General features: G+C 45.7%; 4 protein-coding genes across 7 annotated transcripts; 1 reads left to right on the top strand and 3 right to left on the bottom strand.

Annotated features, from left to right (window-relative positions):
* Nucleotides 1-237: 237 nt before the first annotated feature.
* Nucleotides 238-1,410, bottom strand: LOC123447478 (major pollen allergen Hol l 1-like). The gene has a single exon (XM_045124083.1). It carries the CDS (start codon nt 1,389-1,391, stop codon nt 597-599), a length of 795 nt encoding a protein of 264 aa, XP_044980018.1. The 5' UTR covers nt 1,392-1,410; the 3' UTR covers nt 238-596.
* A 1,861-nt stretch (nt 1,411-3,271) lies between these two features.
* LOC123449944 (SKP1-like protein 21) lies at nt 3,272-8,167 on the bottom strand. 4 transcript variants are annotated; one of them, XR_006632054.1, is made up of 11 exons: nt 7,990-8,010; nt 6,807-6,944; nt 6,499-6,723; nt 5,995-6,186; nt 5,797-5,907; nt 5,584-5,659; nt 4,803-4,900; nt 4,560-4,720; nt 4,006-4,127; nt 3,599-3,681; nt 3,272-3,497 (listed from the first exon to the last, which is right to left on the bottom strand). XR_006632054.1 is itself a non-coding variant. In XM_045127317.1 (10 exons), exons 2-10 carry the CDS (start codon nt 6,840-6,842, stop codon nt 3,665-3,667), a joined length of 1,038 nt encoding a protein of 345 aa, XP_044983252.1. In that variant the 5' UTR covers nt 6,843-6,944; nt 7,990-8,167; the 3' UTR covers nt 3,272-3,664. The 4 variants fall into 4 exon arrangements, 3 of the variants coding, with proteins under 3 accessions (XP_044983252.1, XP_044983255.1, XP_044983253.1); XM_045127317.1 differs by having other exon boundaries at nt 3,272-3,681; nt 7,990-8,167; XM_045127320.1 differs by having other exon boundaries at nt 3,272-3,681; nt 4,033-4,127; nt 7,990-8,012.
* A 31-nt stretch (nt 8,168-8,198) lies between these two features.
* On the top strand, nt 8,199-13,808 carry LOC123450892 (putative ATPase, plasma membrane-like). Its single transcript, XM_045127937.1, has 16 exons — nt 8,199-8,241; nt 8,420-8,481; nt 8,573-8,746; nt 9,319-10,290; nt 10,364-10,498; nt 10,582-10,798; nt 10,846-10,896; nt 11,038-11,151; nt 11,250-11,396; nt 11,622-11,860; nt 11,966-11,995; nt 12,087-12,168; nt 12,534-12,694; nt 12,772-12,945; nt 13,329-13,452; nt 13,538-13,808. Exons 1-16 carry the CDS (start codon nt 8,199-8,201, stop codon nt 13,675-13,677), a joined length of 2,865 nt encoding a protein of 954 aa, XP_044983872.1. The 3' UTR covers nt 13,678-13,808.
* Nucleotides 13,809-16,453: 2,645 nt separating this feature from the next.
* LOC123449943 (silicon efflux transporter LSI2) lies at nt 16,454-19,232 on the bottom strand. The gene is made up of 2 exons (XM_045127316.1): nt 17,922-19,232; nt 16,454-17,186 (listed from the first exon to the last, which is right to left on the bottom strand). Exons 1-2 carry the CDS (start codon nt 19,075-19,077, stop codon nt 16,918-16,920), a joined length of 1,425 nt encoding a protein of 474 aa, XP_044983251.1. The 5' UTR covers nt 19,078-19,232; the 3' UTR covers nt 16,454-16,917.
* Nucleotides 19,233-19,498: the final 266 nt, after the last annotated feature.

Genomic DNA, 19,498 nt, shown 5'->3' with positions numbered 1-19,498 from the left:
CTATAAGCAGTAAACTCTTAAACAATATTCAGAATATTATAAATATATATGGTCAAGTGTTCTACCAATGTGCGAATATTTGTAAAGAGATGACATCCGTGGTGTTCTGGGAGACGAAAACAAAATCGAACAACCAATATTCTTCAAAAAAAATGTCATTTTAGAGCACTACTAGATTACTCTATCAACCGAGACTACGGGCATGAATAATGTATTACTGCGGAATAAAGGACCTCATTAATGTTTAAAACATCCAAATGAAATCTGTTCATAGTCATGAAATGATTTAGAATTTTAGATGCATAAAAGAAACGGAGGCCGAGAGTGTGGGCGCACGGGAGAGCAAGCCAATTCTTGGGTGGTTGCCTCCTAATAAATTGCACCTCAGAAGTTCTCGACGTCAAAGTATTAGGTGTCCATGCATGAATGACCCTCTCCCTATACAGACAGCACGAATGACCTTCGTCATGCATGCAGATGCAGGACTCCTATATGATATGTGCGTCTCGCTGGTTTCTTCTTCTTCTTCTTGAGCCAAAATGAATGAATGAATTAAGCTGGACGGAAGAGAAGAGTCATGCATCTTGTTCTTGACTTCACTTGGTCTCGTAGGAGGTGTCGGGCTTCCAGCCCTTGGGGATGACGTCCTCGGCGACGGTCTTGGTGCCGCCCTCGGTGGTGTAGCGGACGGAGAATGGGCCGATGAGCTTGTCAGGTGTGTCGATCCTCCAAACGGCTCCCCACGATTCCTTGAGCTCGATCCACTTGTCCTTGCCCTTGGGCTTGATGTCCACGGCCACCACGTCGCCGTCGCCCTGGAGGAACTTGACAACCAGGGCGAGGTAGTTGGGGCTGGAGCCCTTCTCCACGTGGAAGTTCACCTTGGTGCCCTCCGGGTACTTGCACTTGACGCGGCGGAACTTGATCTCCACCTCGCCGGCGTCGCGCAGCTTCTGCTCCTGGCCCTTCTTGGCCATGGTGCCGAAGGCATGGCCGGACAGGTCGAAGTGGTACGCCGCGATGGGCTCCTCGTTCTTGTCGGTGATGGTGACGATGGTGGGCTCGCCGGAGCAGGCCTCGGGCTTGGTGCACTTGAGCTCGAAGCAGGAGCCGCAGCCGCGGCCGTCCTTGAAGATGGGGACGTTGCCGCAGGAGGTCATGCCGAAGAAGGGGGCCTTGTCCACCTCCTTGTACCCGCAGGCGCCGCCGTTGTCCTTGGGACCGGCGCCCGTCGGCTTGCCGTACCACGTCGTCTTGGCGTCTTTCCACTCGCTGACGTAGGTCGCCGTGATGTTGGGGCCACAGGGAACCTTGGCGATGCCGTGCGCGCCGCACACGACCACGGCCAACACAGCCGCAACCAGCAGCGCCGACGAGGACGAAGAAGCCATCGTGTCTGCGTGTGCTGTGTCTCTTCTCGCTGCCCTGTTTTTATAGGGCAGGCCAGGAGAGGGCGCAGCAAACGGGGGAGGATGCTCCGGCCATGTCGGTGGATGCCCTGAACGGGGGGCGAGCCTGTCCGTGCATGCATATGGGGCTCGCCGTCATCGTCGGAGGTAGCGTGTTCTTCTTGACCTGAGCCACCTATGTTTAGAATGGCTCAACCATTTGTGCTTGTGCATGTGCCAGTGGAGGTTGCAAGTTATTTAAAGGACACGGAGATGCCAGCAGAATCACAAGAGCGTGAAAATGAAGTGAATTGCAAAAAACCACCACATTGAAGCTTGGTTATACAAAAAAGACTTTTTTACGAAATCTTTGCAGATACTACTGATTTTTGTCCTAATCATTTGCAAAAAACATCAAACTTTCTGTTCAGTCCAGTTAACCTCCATTATGACAAATGGGGCCCGTTTTCTGACGACCTGGCGTAACGGCTCGAGCTCACGCCGTCTCACGGCGCTACAGTGGCAACAGACGCGGCGGCGCAGTCAAACCCGCATCGTAACCGCATCTGGGCTCACTCTCTCTGTTCTTCCCACTCTCTGTTCTTCTCCCGAGCCGCCGCCGCCGCTGGTCGCAATTCTGCTGCTCCGCCGCGCCAGCGGTGCCGTGCCCGCCGTCCCTGCCGTTCGCGCCCCGCCATGGAGTACGAGGAGGAAAGCAGCGAGGACTACTCCTGCATGCTCTGCTCGGGAAAAACATCACGCAGCTCGCGCTCGATCAGGGGTAGAAAATGACCAAGCATGTTGCGGAAGAACAGGAAACCAACTAAAACTGAAGAAAAAAAAATCGTCTCAATACACGGTGTAGAGCAGCCCCTGTCGGCGGACCTCCTCGTCGTCGACCCGGCGCCTCGCGTGGGCGCGGCGACGTGGGCGGCGACCTCGCCGAAGACAACGGCACAGAGCTGGGGGAGGTGGCAGGCAGCCAGAGGTTGAGCGGCCACAGCAGCGGCGTCAAGGCCTGGAACACCTACACGAAGGCGAACGCCAGGAGGTGGAACCCCGTTGCCGAGAGCCCTGGGAGACGCTGACCAACTCCCTGCGTTTGCGCGGTGCTTCGGCGACGGAGTGAGTTACTGGTCGTTACACCACATCGTCAGAAAACGACCCCACCTGTCTTAGGTCATGTTTGGTTCATAAGTCTTAGGACTTTTTTTAGTCTCAACTTGTAAGTCCTAAGTCCCTAAAAAGTTTCTATCTGTTCGGTTCCTAGGACTTAACATGGACTAAAAGATCATATTACAACTATAAGTTCCTTTTTGAGAGTCTTATGTCATAAGTCCCAAATACCGACTTTAAGTCCCTATAAGTCTCTCTTGTTTGGTTTAGATTGGACTTAAAGGGACTTATAAGTTCTAAGTCCCTAATAAGTCCGTGTAACCAAACATCCCCTTAATAAAGGTTAAAAGGGGTGATTAGATGTTTTTTGTAAATGATTAGGACAAAAACCAGTGCTACCTGCAAAGATTTTGTAAACGAGTTTTTTTTTTGCAAAACCACGCTTCAATGTGGTGGTTTTTCGCAGTGAAAAGGACTCAAACCGCATGAACTAAGCATTTGTCTTCTCACGAAACAGATGTTGTCATGCACAAATGTTGAGATATGTAATAATGATCCTACGGCAGCAGCAACATTGCTCAATCCATTGTTGCAACAGAAGGTGGTTCAACTAGACGGCCGTTGCAAGATTGTTGCAGCGACGCATGCCTTGCCGACATTTCAACGTCAGCAAATTCGACTCAGATCAGTGTGAGAAGTCGCACACACACACACACACATTTGGGTACCATCAGGAGGAAGAAGCAAGCAAGCAAACAGAACAGGCATTGCAAAAGTACCAACCAACGGAATTTCTTTCACAGCAGTGATGACATCATTTCTTACAGTTGCACACTCTGCTCTGTCCAGGAAAATTGCGACAACGGAAAAAACAGAGTCAACCCAGAATGAACAAACGCTATCCAAGAAATAACACGACCGGACCGGAAAATTTTCCCCCTTGATCTATCTAAAACCTTGCTATGCGTCATCCCAACTTTGACGAGCCAGACCCTGCGCCAAAAATGGCAAAGGGAAACAGATACACATTGTCAGCAAGCTCGGTTCCGAGTTTCAAGGCCTTTTCGGCAGCAGCTGCTCACTTCGGTCTCTACCTCTCTTCGAAGCTGTATGTGCACAAATTTCCTAGGCTTCAGCTTGCTCATCCTGCCACACAGCATTCACCTGTGATTGAACCCTGCAGGCAAATACAATTATACAAATACTCGATTACAAGACCCATATATGGAATGAGCTGGTGCAAGAATGAGATAATTCATACTTTACGTTGGACTAACCAAACACAGTCCTTTAGGACCTGCTTGGAATGGTTTAAAATTAGTCAAATTTTACACCCATTCCAAGCGGCCCTTGAGACCAAGTGATTCTAGTGGGGTTACTATTTATTTATTCCTTAAAAGACAATAATATATGCATAAAAAACTTTTCCTTCCAAAACAACATTTAGAGGCTAAATTCTTTACTCGCTACCGTTTCAACTGTTCTATATAGAAAAAATTACCAGAAAATCTCTGCAGAGAACCATTACCACCAATCAGCTGTGACTCAATTCTTCTTTCTTGACCCAAATGCATTCTTTCAGGCCAAACAGAATTCAGCCTCCTTGCGAAGTCCTCTACTTCCCTGTTTGTTCAGAAATGAAGCATGCCATTAATTCGCATGTGGGCTTTGGTACAGGCATATGAGCAGTAAAATGGTTTCAATAGCGTTTTCAGTACACATAATAGAGAATAATCAAATATAAACAGCAATGAGTCCAAGTACTAGCAAACAGTTAGCTTGCTCCATATTACAGCTGAACCATTTGATCTATCCTCAGTTCTGAATTCTAAACACAGCAACTTCTATTGAACAGCTAGTGAGCACAAACGTGTTAAGGGATTCACTATTTAAGAAAAATAACATGTATTTGTAACCGAGCAACACAACAGTAGATGCACAATAAGTGGCCCATAACACTTGACCCATCAGAAAACAGAAATGTGTCAACATAGTAAATCAGAAACTAAGCTAAGGGCCTGAACAGAGTACAGAAGAGAGAGATAGTTTCCTCACCTATCAAGCTCTTCCTGCATTGCAGGATCAAGTCCATCATCAAGATCACCATCTTCAAAGGGATACTCATTATCACCTTGCACATCTGAACTTGGGCAAGGAGCTCTAGAAATATTATTAACAGCACCCACATTGCATGAAACCGCACGGGCACCTTCGTCCTGAACTCAACACATAGAAAAATGTAAGAAATGAAATATTATTCACATAGCATACACTGAAAAATGCAAGGTTACAGGATACCTTATTTACATGTTCAGGGTCAGCCTTTGGGAGGTTCTTAGGATCCTTCCTTCTCTTGTTCTTTTTCTTATTCTTACCAGCTTTCCCACCACCAGAACCTGTCAGTCAAGTGGACAGCTGTTTACATGCTATCACTAGGTACTGTTATGAGGAAAGCCGATGGAGAATGTTTCTATGTTGCATGCTTGCATTGTAGGTAACTGGTTTAACACTTTAACTTGCAATGGTAACCAAGCTCAGTCAATGGGTCAATCTTATAACAGGAGAACATCAAAAGGGAGCAACAAAATAATTAACATTAGTTGACAAATCAGAAGTGCCTGATAGATGTGACATCACAAATAGATTGGTCCTGCGGCTCACTATTCTTAGAACCATCACACTACTCCCGCATTGTCCCATTAACAAGAATATATTTATTACCGCTCCTACTGGGCAGTGAATCACACAGATAATCTATTGCTTTACAGTACCAAGGTTTCCACACCGCATTTTGGAACAATTTAATCTAGGCTAACAAACTTTCGAAAGCCAATTACAATCATTATTCCAGTCAGACATAAAGTCCGTAACTGGCAGCTCATGAAAAGCTGACTGACCAAATGATCAATTACTCCTAACTGGCAGGGAGTTATGGGCATATGCATTCACTGCGGTAATAACTAGATCCTTGAAATATAGCTAAGCCATATGCATTGGTTCAGGACATCAACGTCTGTTAGCAATTTACGATTACTATAGAATTAACATGTAGCCAAAATAATTCGGTGCAGTTACATACCTCCATCCCCATTTATAAAACATAGTAACTCATCCAAAGATCGCTCATCCTTTTGCTCTTGCTTTACCTGAATATCCTGAAACAAACCCAACATAACATGCAAAATTCAAACATGAGCAGGACGACTAGAGGAAAGAGACAAACAGCATTGACATGATATATCATATCAAAGCATGCAAAATAGGTGAAATAGGTGAAATCTATCAGAATTACCTTTAGTTTCTGGCGCTCCTGTAGTTCTTTCCGTTTCTTTGCATACAATCGATTCAATAAGCGAATCCTGGGATCATCGTTTAAATTTTTCAGTGGCTCCAATTTTTCTTCCTGCATGTATTGTAAGCTCACAGTAAGTGCTGTTTCAAATTAATAAACAGAACTCCTGCTGATCCTCAAAGAGAAAAGTTTGCATGCCTCCGTTAAGTCATCTGGTAAATGAAAAATATCACGGATTTCCTCAGGTGTCTTCCCTTCAATAATTCGAGCAAGTGCTCGACTAGTAAGATCAACCAATGGCTTTAATTGAAGACTGTCAGCTGCAGACGTCAGCTCACAAAGTTTTTCGGTGTCTATCCTAACAAACTTTTCATCAAATGACTTCCGCTCCTGAGTAATAAACGAAAAGCATAATAAGATAACTGGACCAGAGGTCAGTTTGTCAACTATGATAAAATATGCAAGCCTAACAGAAAACAACATCCAAGTCAGTGAACCTTTTTCTCAAGTAAAATAGTTGAAGCATTGAGACAATCATCCTTATGGTGAGAAAGTAATTCCATAAGATTAGATGATTAAGAAGGAAACAAAAACAGTATATAGCAATCTAAACTTACACGATGCCCATGGGTCAAAGATGCAGAAAAGGGAAAGCAATAAAATAAGGCAAAGGAGAGGCCAGGAAGTTGCCACATACGGTACCTTGTTGGAGCGCCCTGGGACTTGATGAAATCGACAGTAGTCAAGAATCAAACTCAAACTTGATGGATTAACTCTTTCTGGGAGAGCAATAGCATGATTTTTGGATGACCCTGTGCCATTTTTGACAATTTCTCGACATATCATAGGGCAGAACATGGCAACCTCTTCCTCCACTTGCTGTATGGATCCATCAAAGCACTGAAGCCAAATATAAGTCTTCAAGGACTGCAAGTTGATAATAAAATTAGTAACGAGTATGTTTCCCCCAAGGCAAACAAATTCCAAACTAATAAATGCAAGGGTCATACCTCTGGTTTTATTACTGATAACTCACTTTCTGACATTCTTGCCAATGCCAGAAAAAATATATGGGAGGAATTGAATGCAGCAGAAAAATTACAAGCGACTCCTTTGCAGGTATTCCTCCACACGGTCGCCAACTAACTCTGCAAATTTTACCGTGTGCAAAAATAAGATAATACTTTATTTACTCTTCAGAAATGGAGTGACCAGGTGACCTTATTTTTCTTTGGATTAATACAATGGTCGTGTTCGCAACTAGGGGAATGAATGCCTTCTTCAACAACACAGTTTACTAGACTCACTATATTTGGTTAACTACACAACAGAGAGAACAAGTAAAAGGATGCATGCCAGTAGTAGGATTTTGTCAAGTACAAATGTTGAATAATAAGTAATCGCAGAGATGGAAAACCACGAGAGTGCACAAGCAAGTAATAGGCATTCTGGAACAGAGACTATGTCTGAAACCCTCGTACTCAAGGTGGTGCATAATCAAAATTGCTACATGAAAACAAAGACAGCTATCCCTTGGGAATATGCAGCTGGGCCGATGCATCGGTGTTGCGCAATATAACTATATAAACATGCAATTCCAGCCAAATAGATTAGATTCCACATTCAACAGATGAGTGGTATGTCAAGCAGGACTAACTCGTCGGTAACAGAATCCCGTCAGTTTAATTACTGGTTCCAGAGTAGTATTCTTCCGTGGGCTGAAGACTGACGGACAGATTGGAAAAACTAATCTGTGCACCTTACTCGCAGAGATGTAGTGTGATTTGGAGGATTCGATGGCCATCGGCGTGCAAGGAATCAGTCATGAAGCAATCCAAAAACACGAGAAATCCCACTCTCCACGACTCCGCGTAACCAAAACAAGGGAAATCTCCTCCCTGAGGCGCCCGTTGGGCCAAGTGAGCCTAGACGCGGGGGGCGCTGGAACCCTAGGCGGGGTGGGAACGAGGCCCGAACCCTAAACAGCGCACGAAACGCAACCGCGCCCGGAAATGGGGGGTTAAACCCTAGCGGGGCGAGAAGGGTGCGGCGCGGCGGACCCTGGGCGGACTGCGAGGGCCGCCAATCCCAGAACCCCGCGGCGGGGCCCCCGCCCAAAACCCTAGCTAGCTGGGGCCCGGCGGCGCGCGGCGGCGGGGAGGACTGGAGCGGGGCTGTCGGCGGCGGGCGTACCTCGGGGGAGCGGGGGCGGCGGAGGCGGCGAGGAGGGAGGGAGGGAGGGAGGGCGGGCGGACCCCGCGGCGGCGGCGGCGGCGGTGGAGAGTGGCGGCGGCGAGGGGAGGGGTGGGGTGGGGTGGGGGGAGGCGTGTGGTGTTATTTGGTTGGTGGGCGTGCGCCTGCGGTTTGGTTTGGTTTGGTTTGGTTCGGAATGGGGACGGGAAATGGCGAGCCGAGGAAGCCGAAGCGACACGGGAGCGCGTGCTGGTGCGGGTGCAGCCCCTCCTCACTCACTCACAGACTTACTCCCCCAGCCTTATCCATCTGCCTCGCCCATCCGGCCCACCAGGATGCTCCCTCGCCAGGCCCACCAGAGGTGGTAGTGGTAGTAGCTGGGCCTGGCTCTTGCTCTTGTTCCACTGACTGACTGGGCCGCCATTTCAAGGATCGAGCCCGGAGGCGGAGGCGGAGGCGGGGATGGCTACGGCGGAGGAAATGGCGGAGCTGGTGAGAGAGAGAGAGCGAGCTCCCTCGCTGACCCTCCACGGGTAATCCTGTACTGATGTTGGGGATGATGGCGTGGCGTTGGTGGGTGCAGGAGACGGTGGATGAGGAGGAGGTGCTGCGGCGGCTGGCCACGGGGCTCACCGCCGTCGAGGCGCCGCGGCGGCTCCGCCTCCACGGGCCCAACGTCGTCGCCCGCCCCCACCACGTGAGGGCTCTCTCCTCGCCTCTCTCCCTTCACCCATTAATCAATCAGAATTCAGATTCAGTATAGCTAACTGAACGATACCGGCATTTCTGGCCCGTTCCTTCAGTCTTCAGAGTTGCATAATCACTTGATGAATATACTTCAGCCACAAGTGAATGTTAGTCATTTTGAATCTTGACAACCGTGTAAATATTGATCGAAATTCACATTATCTTGTGCTGCTTTACAAGTTAGAGTAACACTGTTAAATATTGATCGAAAAACACAGTGAATGTTAGTCAACCTATCGCTCTGTTATACTGTGTTGTAAGATGGCTCCCGGGGATACTGGTACAGCGGAATGTGGTAACAGTTAGATATCCTATTTCTCGTTCCAAGAACCCAGAGAGTCCCTCTTCGTCAGTAGTACCGAGCTCACCTCTCTCCACCCATTCTGATCAAGGCAACGGTTGGTTATTAGCTCTTCTCGATGGGAGATACAAAAAGGCATAGCAATCAGTAGCTAGTTTACCATCCACAGTTTCTATCTAATTTGGAAAGCAATTGTTAGCCAGGTCATGTAGAGTATCATTTCGTTTACAGGTTTATGAATAAAATGCAGCTTCATAAGGTCAAATTTATTGCCCCTGCAGGAGGGCAGCATGTTCAGAGTATTCCTGATGACGATATTCTCGCTCTGGGGATGGCATCATGTGTTTCCTGAGTACAAGACGATATTCTCGCTCTGGGGATGGCATCATGTGTTTCCTGAGTACAAGACCATGGTCTGTGCGATACTTAATTCCATGTCATGGGTTACTGTACTAACTACAGTTGTATCTCTCGCCGTCGCATCAGCTGATAAGAGATCTTACATGCTGGCCGCATTCATCTTTTTACTAGCCACGACCTCAATAGCATGCATTACTGCAAAGCTTGCTGTGGAGTATGCTAAGTCACCACTGGAGGCCAAAGCATACGCACCAAGGGCCAAGGTGCTGAGAGATGGGAGTTGGATAGATGTGCACGCAACGAATCTGGTCCCTGGGGATATCATATTTCTCAAGGTTGGGGACATTGTCCCTGCCAATGCTCGTGTCCTCCGGTTTCAGAAAATTGACACGATGACTTGCTGGGCTAAAAGGTCTATTGACTGTGTGCATGGCTTCCTCATATATTATGCTTGGACGGTGTCATGTGGCCAAGGGACTGCTGTTGTTATTGCGACTGGCAGCGGCATCCCTAGATGCACACTGCGACTCTACCCACAGCGTTATGCTCGACCGGGGCAACTTAAAGAAGGAATCATGGTTGCTGGCTGCTTTTGCTTTTCCCTTATACTTGTTGGTACTCTTGCTGAGGTAGTCTTAATATTGCTCTTCCGCAAACACAGCCCTGGGGGCATGCTGCACAATTGCCACTTTATGCCATTGATTGGTGGGATTCCAATGGCAATGCCTGTTGTCATCTACCTGGCATTGGCATTGGGATCTCTAAGGCTTTGTTTCCTGGGAATTGCTAGCCGAGGAACAGTTGCACTCGAAGATCTGGCCAGCATGGATGTGATGCTCTTCAACTTGACTGGTACCTTGACGTGTAATAAACCCTGTTTTTCAAGGGACAAGATCGAGTTGTTTGCTAATGGTGTTGACAAAGATCAAGCTATTATATTAGCTGCACGAGCATCAAGATCTCAACATCGAGTTGTTTGCTAATGGTGTTGACAAAGATCAAGCTATTATATTAGCTGCACGAGCATCAAGATCTCAACATGAATTCTATGTAGAGCCAATTGATGCAGCTGTTCTAAGCCTCTTGGATGATCCCGAACAGGTTCCTTTTCTCTCACTATTTTGTCTTTTAGTTCCTATATGTATTAATGTTTAATAAACTTAACAAGCATACTGACAATGTAGGCAAGAGCTGGTATTGAGGTCTTAGAGCACCATGAGCGCTTCTTTGTTGCACTGAAGTTGATGTTCCTAACTACATACATTGATAGCAACGGAGCCAAGTGCTGCGTATTCAAAGGTGATCCATCGAAGGCAAGTCACCGTGTCAAAAAACATAGAGACAAGCAACCAAGCCCCACTGCCATCACCATGCATGCGTTTGCAATTTTCCACATATTGTGTTAGTACAGGCTCATTCCTTGGTCATTTTTTGTTTTCATGCTATAGGTGGCTCATCAATGTGGCTCCAGCAGAGCAGTCAAAGAGAAAATAAGCATGGTAATGGATAATTTTGCTCTTGATGGGTATCAAGCCATAGCTGTAGGACACCAGGTGTGCAACTGAATTTCACATTAGCATTCTGCAATGCCCAAATTTATTGCATGTGTCATTTAATTTCTATTATTTTCCTCCAGATAGGCTCATGCTGGGAGTTCATTGGCCTTCTACCTTTCAGAGATGACCTTAGAAGTGATAGTGTAGCTTCTATTGATAGCCTTATCGATTTGGGTTTGGATATAAGAATCCTCACGGGTTATTCAGCCATTCAGCCATTCAGCTATCTTGCTTCAGCTATTGTCAATTCCTGTAATACATAGCTCTTCAGCAAACAGTTCATTTTCTCTCCTCAGAAAGTCCATTGCTGACTACAAAGCAAGTATGTGGAAAGCTTGGAAAACTAGGCATCAATGTGTTACCTGCCCACTCGGTGTTTGAGTTACGTCGTAATAACAGAGAAGTTCACTTAAACGTCAATGGGATTTCCGATCTTTTTCCAGGTATATTCTTATCTTTGGAGCGACATCCATTATTCACACTGCTGTCCCCCCTGCCAAAGGAAATCTTTGAAGAATTTTCTGCTTATTGTGTACAGTTTGAGTAGTACTTCTATGCTCTCAAGAAAGCAACAGCACACCCTTTTTTAATATAAAGGCTTTCTTTGCTTTGCAGAAGGCACAAAGGCACTAGTCTTACCATTTTGCTATCTTGATTTATTAGTGCAGAGGACAACAGTGATATAGTGAAAAGGTTAAGGGATTTCGGATGTCGTTGTGCAATGGTTGGGTATGAATTCCTTGATCATGATGCCATAGGTGAAAGCCATATTGGAATTTCAGTAGCTGAGGCCACTGATTACACCAAAAGTGAATCTGATCTTGTTTTGACTCAGCCTGGCCTGTTACCTATTTCATCAGCTGTGCAAATCAGTAGGGAGATCTGTCAGATTATGAGGGGTTACACGGTAAGTCATTTGAATGCATTTAAAATGTTTGGTTGCTGACATGGTATTTGGTGTCTAAATCATGATAGATGGCTGATCACTTGCAATATGTTGCTTTTGTTGCAGATCTACACTGTGTCATCAACTGTCCATCTTGTGAGTACAATTATGACAGTATATTGTGTTAATAGTTTTTATAATTGACTGTATTGTGCAATGCTAACTACGATCACTAATTTTATTGAAGGTTGGTATCCATGTCATTTTACTCTTGTGGAACTTTAATTTGTCAAGTTTCCTGGCTTTGGTGATCTCCACTTTTAGCTATTGTGAGTCTCAACTGCAAAATGCCCACAACCTTAATCTACTTCATACTCCTTCCGATCCAGAATATATGTCCTTTTAGACTTGGCCACAAGAATTAAGGGTGTATGTACAATGCCAATACTACCCTTCAGTTATTTCTACAATTTTCTTTCTTTCCTCCCAAATATCATAATTTCCTGAATTACAGGCTCAATTAATGAGCAGCGAAATAGGAACAACATGAGAAAAAGTTCAATGTGACCTTAGTAGGATCTACATTTCAGTTAAAGTTGAAAATGCTAAAAATACTTGCATTATAGATCGGTGGGAGTGTATTATTTGTATCTTCATTTTAGTGTTCAATTGTTATTGTCCTCTTGACTTGCAGGTACATCCTTTGCAACATTATTCGAAAGGGTGGAACTGAGTAATTCACCAGATAGATGGAGAGTTAAGAAAATCATTGCAAGCGGTGTTGTTTCTGGTAGCTACATAATTCTTAGCACAGCCATTTTTTTCAGGGCTGCAACACTTACAGACTTCGTTTCAGTGAGCTTTCTTTCTTCCGGTTTATATACGTTGTTTTGGTGTTGAAGTTGTTAGCTGATGTTGTAGTACATGAGCAGTATAAATTCGAAGGTAGATCGCTGATGGGCTCCGATGAAGAAACTAGAGCTGCCTTGTTCCTTCAAATGAGCATAGTGAACCAGGCTGTTGTACTGTTTGTTCATTCTGACGATTGCTGCCTTATCAGATGTCCTGGACCTGTTGTAGCATGTACTTTTATTTTTACTCAGATGGTGAGCTCATTTCCTCTTATGTATGTGTGTTTGCTGAGACCCTTCAATGCATGATAATTTCATCGAACTTCTGCCTTCTTATCAGCATGATAATTTGGCACAGGAACAATGTGTCTGGCTAGGAATGATTGTCTAACAGTTGACCATGTTAAGAGTTAAGCCATTGTATGGAATAAAGCTTGTGCTATTAACACATTGTTCAAGTAGGACGCTCATGTCATTCTTTCCTCCAATCAGTCCCGCCCACCTGAAAGAAAACAGAACAGATTTGTATTCATCCTATGAAGATCGTGTTGTGTAGAGATTTTGGTAGAGACAGTAAAGTTTCTTAGTGCTAGGTATGTCTCTTCTCGATACTCATCATATCAACTGTTTTCTGTCAGGTGGCAACCCATAAAGCCGTATATGGTGACTTGGATTTGGCACTACCAAAGGGTGTTGGTTGCCTCAGAGCAGGATTGATATGGTTGTACAACTTTGCGGTGCTCATGACCCCTCTTTTAATTTGTAAGTTTACTAGACATGGAATTACTTGATGTTCTTTCCTTCCACCCTCTGCTGCAACAGTAATTAATCTTCTGCTCTTCCGCAGGTCACACATGGAGACGCGCAAACATGACTGCTGAGAAATTGTTGGCAATATGCATACATTCAGCCATCATGCGTATAGCTTCGCTCTGGTTACTGTATGTAATACTTGATGTCAGGCTGCAGCAGCCAGTCTGTACTTAGATGCCTAAAGTATAGGAAACATTTTTGTAGCCGGTCATTTCGCAGTGTATAACCTGTAAATGCCCGAATATTGCTTTTGGCTCCCGAGCTCACTGGAGGCCTTTAAATTCAAACTTCAAATTCAGTGAAAATTTGTATTTTAATGTTTCAAAAAATTCTGAAAAAAAATACATAGATAAATGAAGGTATAATACACAAGTGTGTAAATTTTCAGAACAAAATACGTTGAAATGAGGGCTGTGCAAAAAAGACAAATCTGAGGCTGTTTAACACATGTTACTATTCATCATTTCAGACCATGAATTTGTCTTTTTTGTACAGATCACGTTTTAAAGTATTTTGACCTGAAATTTTACACACATGTCGGTTACATCCTTACATACATGCATATTTTTTTTCAGAATTTTTTGAACCATAAAAATTGAATTTGAATTTTTCAAAAATAAAGGCCTCCATGGCTCCCGGGAGCCAAAACGCCATTCTCGTAAATGCCTCAAGTGAATATATCTCGATACCAATTAATGCATTGGTCCCTCTTTATTCAGAGAACAGAATTCCGGTTTCACAGTATTGTACAAAAGTGCATTTCATTTTTATTTTATGCTTTACTTTAGATGTTTTCTGATATATATTTTTCTTTGCGTTTTCCTTAAAATCAGTTTATGGATTCTAATGCCTTCTGTGTCTTATCATTTGTCCTGTACCATGATGTCAGCTAGCTGAAAAGAGTTCATCGCCAACATGGCACCTTACTGAAAGTACTACGCTGAAAAGGTCAACCTCTAGTGTGAAGATAAGTAGATGTATCAAAATTGATTAATAAGCATGCTCTCTCTTTTTAATTGGTTTGTCATCTAGACAGTAGAAACAATAAATGCAGGTTATGTCCTGTAAAATATATATTTCCATCCTGTAAAATGATATGGCTTAAATGTCATCTGAACTGTCATTTTGGTAACTGTGCAATGTATCAATTATTAGGATTGCGACACAACAACTTCTGGAGTCCTCCGTAGATACTTTCTACGTTCCCAAGTGATGCGTAAAGATATCTTATCTTACCACATTTTGAGTTAATTTAGTTATCGCGGTGGCACTTGTGCAGGTCATGCGTGGCCATGGTCGCTGGGGAAACTCTCCAAGCCTGCATTTGCATATGCTCAATTGGCGCCTGCATCAGCAATAATTATATGGTGGTGCAGTTGGCATGTGTGATGGTGGTTGTTAGCAGGTGAGTTCCCAGCGTCATTCCTAGAAAATATTGTTATTGTGCAGATATTTATACAGTAGCAAAAAAATGTGTTGTCGGATGCGCAACGCTAGCATCGTAGTGGCATGCCTGCATGCATCATCCTTGAAATGTCATTTCAATTTTAAACTATGATGTAGATATTTATATGTTATGAAGTGGAGAATGTGTTGTCAGATGCACAGGAAGTCCATTTGCACTATAGGAAGGTTGCATCATCCTTAAAAGTATTCCACCAATTTTAAAAATGTGTTGTCAGATGGGCATTGGAGCAGGCGAGGTTCGCATCACCCTGTGAATTATAGAAGAGGGGTGGTTAGCAAGATATGAAGTTTTATAGCAGGAACTATGTTGGGATTGGTTAGCCATTTCCTGTAGAGAGAGGTCGTTAATAAAATGTAGCTTTTGTTGACCTTTTTTCTTGCCAGTGAGGAGAATATATTTATCAGATATTTTTCCTCGTGTATTCGGCACCTTCTCTTTTGAAATGCCGAATGTGGGGCAAAGATAAGACTTCTGAATATTTAAGTGTCGACACAGAAAGCATATATATACACGCTTAAGACTCAATCTTACAGGATTTGTTTATCACCGGCTGTATATGCTTGCGCTAAATATTCTACATTACTAGACATCAAGTTCCAGCTCATGAATTTAAGGGTCTGAACAAACTATGGTTCTGTTTCAAGATTCTTCTTTGTTGCTCTTAACCTGAAGCCCTGTTTAGGACGCGTAACTTTGGGTTTTGGGGCCTGAAGGTTTAAAATATCGCCACCTTTCTTTTTCTTTCTACAAAGGGGAAATGATCATCTTTTGGAGAATAGATCCTTACTAATTCCAACTGACCATCATCAACACTTGCGGAAACGCGTATGATTTTGCTCATAATTACTCTATTTTAGCTTCAACTTTGAGGAGAGGCTTTGATCCACAAGTACATGGCAAACAAGCTGCATATCTGACCGGCGGGATATTTGCAGCATAAATGAGACTTGAAGGAAAACACACTTGTGTGGATTCACCACCCCTCTGTCTCCCAACCTTAATTAGATCACTGGAAGCAAGAAAACATTGATGATAATTGCTTTTGTTTGCAAGATGGGAATACCCTCTTAATATGTATATTCTGTTGGGTAGGCTGCTGTCTTGGTAGCAAGACAAACAGCATGAGGTTAATTTTATTATAATACTAAACTATACTATGCCAGTAGAACAGGTGTTGGATACTATGATTGCCTTTTATACTACTACAAAACTAAAGCCAGTGAGATTTGCCATTTGGAAAGAGACGCTTACTTGCTTGATTGTCACCATTCTTATAACAAAGAGACAGAGGACCAGCTGATTCCCTGTCTCTGGGAGTTCCCAACAGCTGCCTAACAATACTTTTAGTATATCTTAGTACTAGTAACAAACAAGCTTAATTATGATGTACTTCCTCCATAAACTAATATAAAAGCGTTTAGATTAGTAATCTAAACGCTCTTATATTAGTTTAAGAGGGAGTAGTAATGATTAGTTAGGAGAGAAACCAACAGGAGATTTCTTTTCTTTTTTCTTCAAGTGCCATGCAAACACATGCAACCACATATATTGCACTTGCATATATAACATATGTGTTCTCTGGTCTGATGAAGCAAATCCATTAATCCATGCAGATCAATCACCAGTACAGTCCACAGTGCACTGCTTAATTAATTAGCACACCGTGCATGATAACCATCTCCCTCTCCCTCTCTTCTCACCATACATACATACATATACTAATTAATCAACGACGCACGCAGCAATTAACACACATACGAAAACGGAGGCTAGGACCTGTATGTACGTACGTACAAAGTGCCCGTATATACGCTTGTGTATGCACGTACGTATGTACAGGCTGCTGGTATATATATATATATATATATAAGGAAATTAAAGTGTATATTGCATATAGTTGGATCGGCGGCGGTGGTGTGGGCGATGCTGGTAGATGCATAGGGTGGCTACATCTTTCCGATGAGGGGGATGCCGACGGCGGTGACGATGAGGGTGGAGGGCACGCCGAAGATGAGGTGGTTCCAGAAGGTGAGCTCGTAGGCGTTGCGGGGCGCCCGGCGTGCCTGCTCGCACACGATCAGGTTCGCTGCTGACCCTAGCAGCGACAGGTTGCCCGCCACCGTGCTCACCCACGCCAGCAACAGCCAGGACCGCGTCACCGCTGCCGGCGAGATGAGCGCCGCCGCGGTAGCCACCTCGTTCCCCATCAGCAGCACTGCACATACCAAAAACACATGACCGTCACTTACACCGCCGGCAGGGACGGAGCCAACATGCAAGCATAGGGGGGCAAGTTTGTACATGAAGGGGGCAAAGTTCATATGAAATAAAAAAAATTGGCTACAACAATCACTATTATAATAGAAAAATCAATTTGTTAGGGGGGCTAGGCCCCCCCCATAGAATCGTCCCTGACCGCCGGAGCTTCCATTTGATTTACAACTCTAAAATAAGATTGATAGTGATAGTTAGAGTATTTAAGTGGGTGAGGATAAAATTAATCTTCTTAAAATTACTAAATTTGTTGATCTTTTGATGTTGGCCACTGGTCACCTATCACAAAAAACACCAAAATTAACTAATTAGGCTCGCTAGAGTCTAGTGAGTGAGTGATGACTAGACAGCAATTTTGGTCCGTTTCATCATACTTTAAAATTTGCTTGTTGTATTCGAAAAGAAAAACCATGCATGCGTGCAGCCGCACCAACATAATCAATTGCTACTTTGATTTGTTTGGAATATGCAGCAATTGATATTTTCTGTTACCCCCTGCTTTTTAATCGATATTTTCTACCGTTTTGAGTGCTTCAGTGTGTCACCCTTGACCCTTCTACATGTGACAAATTAGCTAGCTAGGGGTGTGCGTGTGTTTTATGCTCCTATATACAGTATTTATATATTTTGTGTACATGTTTGTAGTAAAAAAAAGTCCATGCATGCGTATGTATACCTGTTGGTACGTTGGAGGCGAGGTTGGAGAGGAGGAGGATGATGACGGAGAGCACGGAGATGCCGCCGGCGCTGTCCACCTTGGAGTAGGGCGCCATGAAGTTCCAGATGGCGCCCGGCAGCCCCGTCTTGTTGAAGCCGCTGACGGTGATGAACATGCCGGAGAAGAAGACGAGCAGCGAGTAGGAGACCTTGACGAGGCAGGGCTCGGCGTCCCGGAAGTCTACGACAACCAGCGCGATGGCGGTGGTGATGGCCGTCCACGACATGTTGAGCCCGGCCATGTAGGCCACCACCATGCCCACCGTCACGATGTAGGCGAAGCTCTTGAGGAAGAGCTTGCGCCGGTGCTCCGTGCACTGCATGAACCAGGGGTGCTTGGTGGAGAGGTTCTCCTCCATCATCGACTCGTTCCCGTCGTCGGCCATGGTGCCGTTGAAGGGGTGCGGGCTCTTGAGCGACGCCACGGACGGCGAGCGGCCGCCCTCCTCCACGACGGCCATCTGCTTGCCGTCGGCGTCGGGGGCCACGCCCTCGAGGTCCTTCCAGTACATGCAGAGCAGCATGACCATGTTGACGGCCATGCCGGCGAGCATGGCCGGCAGGATCCCGATGAGGAACCTGGGGAAGGAGATCTTGCTGTTGAAGGCGATGACGAGGTTCTGCGGGTTGCCGATGGGGGTGGCGCTGGAGCCGATGTTGGCGCTGGAGGCGAGCGCGAGGAGGAAGGGCTTGGCGGGCAGGTTGCGCTCGGCGGCGAGCTCGAGCACGAACTCGGTGAGCACGACGCAGCAGGTGTCGTTGGTGAAGAGCGCGGAGGCGAGCGCGGTGACGACGCAGACGCGGCAGAGCAGGTCGCGGCCGCCCTGGCTCTTCCACGCGAGGAGGGTGCCGAGGTGCTTGAACATGCCGGCGTTCTTGAGGTACCCACCGACGACCATGGTGGAGAAGAGCAGGCCGAGGATGGGGAGGTCGATGGAGGCGTAGGCGTCGTCGGGGCTGATCACGTGGAAGACGATCATGAGCACGGCGGAGAGCAGCGACCCCGCCGTCCGGCCGATGGGGAGAAACGGCACCGACGGGAACACCGCCATCATCCAGAAGACGGCGAAGGCGAAGGAGCCCAGCACCACCTTGGGGAGAGACGCGAGCGCCATGGCTGGCTGCCGGTGTGAGAGATCGAGATCGAGATCGAGCTATCTATCGTCTAAGGTTAGTGGCACTGCACCTGGAAGGTAGCTAGTGTGCATGCACCAGTACGTGTGGTGCTGGGCTCTGCTGGCTTGTAAGTAGTGAGGAGGACGGTCGTGGATCGGGGGTATATGTAGTGCTCGGGCGGGTGGTGGTGGCGCGCATGGAGGACAGGGTTGGAGCGGCATGCACTCCACTGTCGCTAGCAGGGTAGGGGTGCAAGGGGCCAAGGAGCTAAGAGTCAAATGAGGTGAGATCAAAAGGGTAATGTAAACTAAAGGCGCCGCTCCCGACGTCACCGCCCAATGTACGTGTGCACTGGGATATTATTGGCCCAAAACTATCTACCACTCCTACTAGCTAGGTGTGGCAAAATACATACATGTG

The sequence above is a fragment of the Hordeum vulgare genome, chromosome 4H, assembly GCF_904849725.1.
Source record: "Hordeum vulgare subsp. vulgare chromosome 4H, MorexV3_pseudomolecules_assembly, whole genome shotgun sequence".
NCBI classification, from domain to species: Eukaryota; Viridiplantae; Streptophyta; class Magnoliopsida; order Poales; family Poaceae; genus Hordeum; species Hordeum vulgare.
Note: the sequence above shows the minus strand (reverse complement) of the source record. Positions and strands in the feature narration are given on the sequence as shown.

What these genes read in the sequence shown, in the direction of transcription:
- LOC123449943 (XM_045127316.1), bottom strand. Translation starts at nt 19,077, where the DNA reads ATGGCGCTCGCGTCTCTCCCCAAGGTGGTGCTGGGCTCCTTCGCCTTC. An exon ending in CGCCTCCAACGTACCAACAG is followed by an intron (nt 17,187 to 17,921) that starts GTATACATACGC and finishes TGGTATGTGCAG; the next exon opens with TGCTGCTGATGGGGAACGAG.
- LOC123449944 (XM_045127317.1), bottom strand. Translation starts at nt 6,842, where the DNA reads ATGTCAGAAAGTGAGTTATCAGTAATAAAACCAGAG. An exon ending in TACCAGATGACTTAACGGAG is followed by an intron (nt 5,908 to 5,994) that starts GCATGCAAACTT and finishes CAATACATGCAG; the next exon opens with GAAGAAAAATTGGAGCCACT. An exon ending in ATGCAGGAAGAGCTTGATAG is followed by an intron (nt 4,128 to 4,559) that starts GTGAGGAAACTA and finishes CTGAACAAACAG; the next exon opens with GGAAGTAGAGGACTTCGCAA.
- LOC123447478 (XM_045124083.1), bottom strand. Translation starts at nt 1,391, where the DNA reads ATGGCTTCTTCGTCCTCGTCGGCGCTGCTGGTTGCGGCTGTGTTGGCC.
- LOC123450892 (XM_045127937.1), top strand. Translation starts at nt 8,199, where the DNA reads ATGGCGAGCCGAGGAAGCCGAAGCGACACGGGAGCGCGTGCTG. An exon ending in CCTGTTTTTCAAGGGACAAG is followed by an intron (nt 10,291 to 10,363) that starts ATCGAGTTGTTT and finishes CAAGATCTCAAC; the next exon opens with ATCGAGTTGTTTGCTAATGG. An exon ending in CATGACCCCTCTTTTAATTT is followed by an intron (nt 13,453 to 13,537) that starts GTAAGTTTACTA and finishes GCTCTTCCGCAG; the next exon opens with GTCACACATGGAGACGCGCA.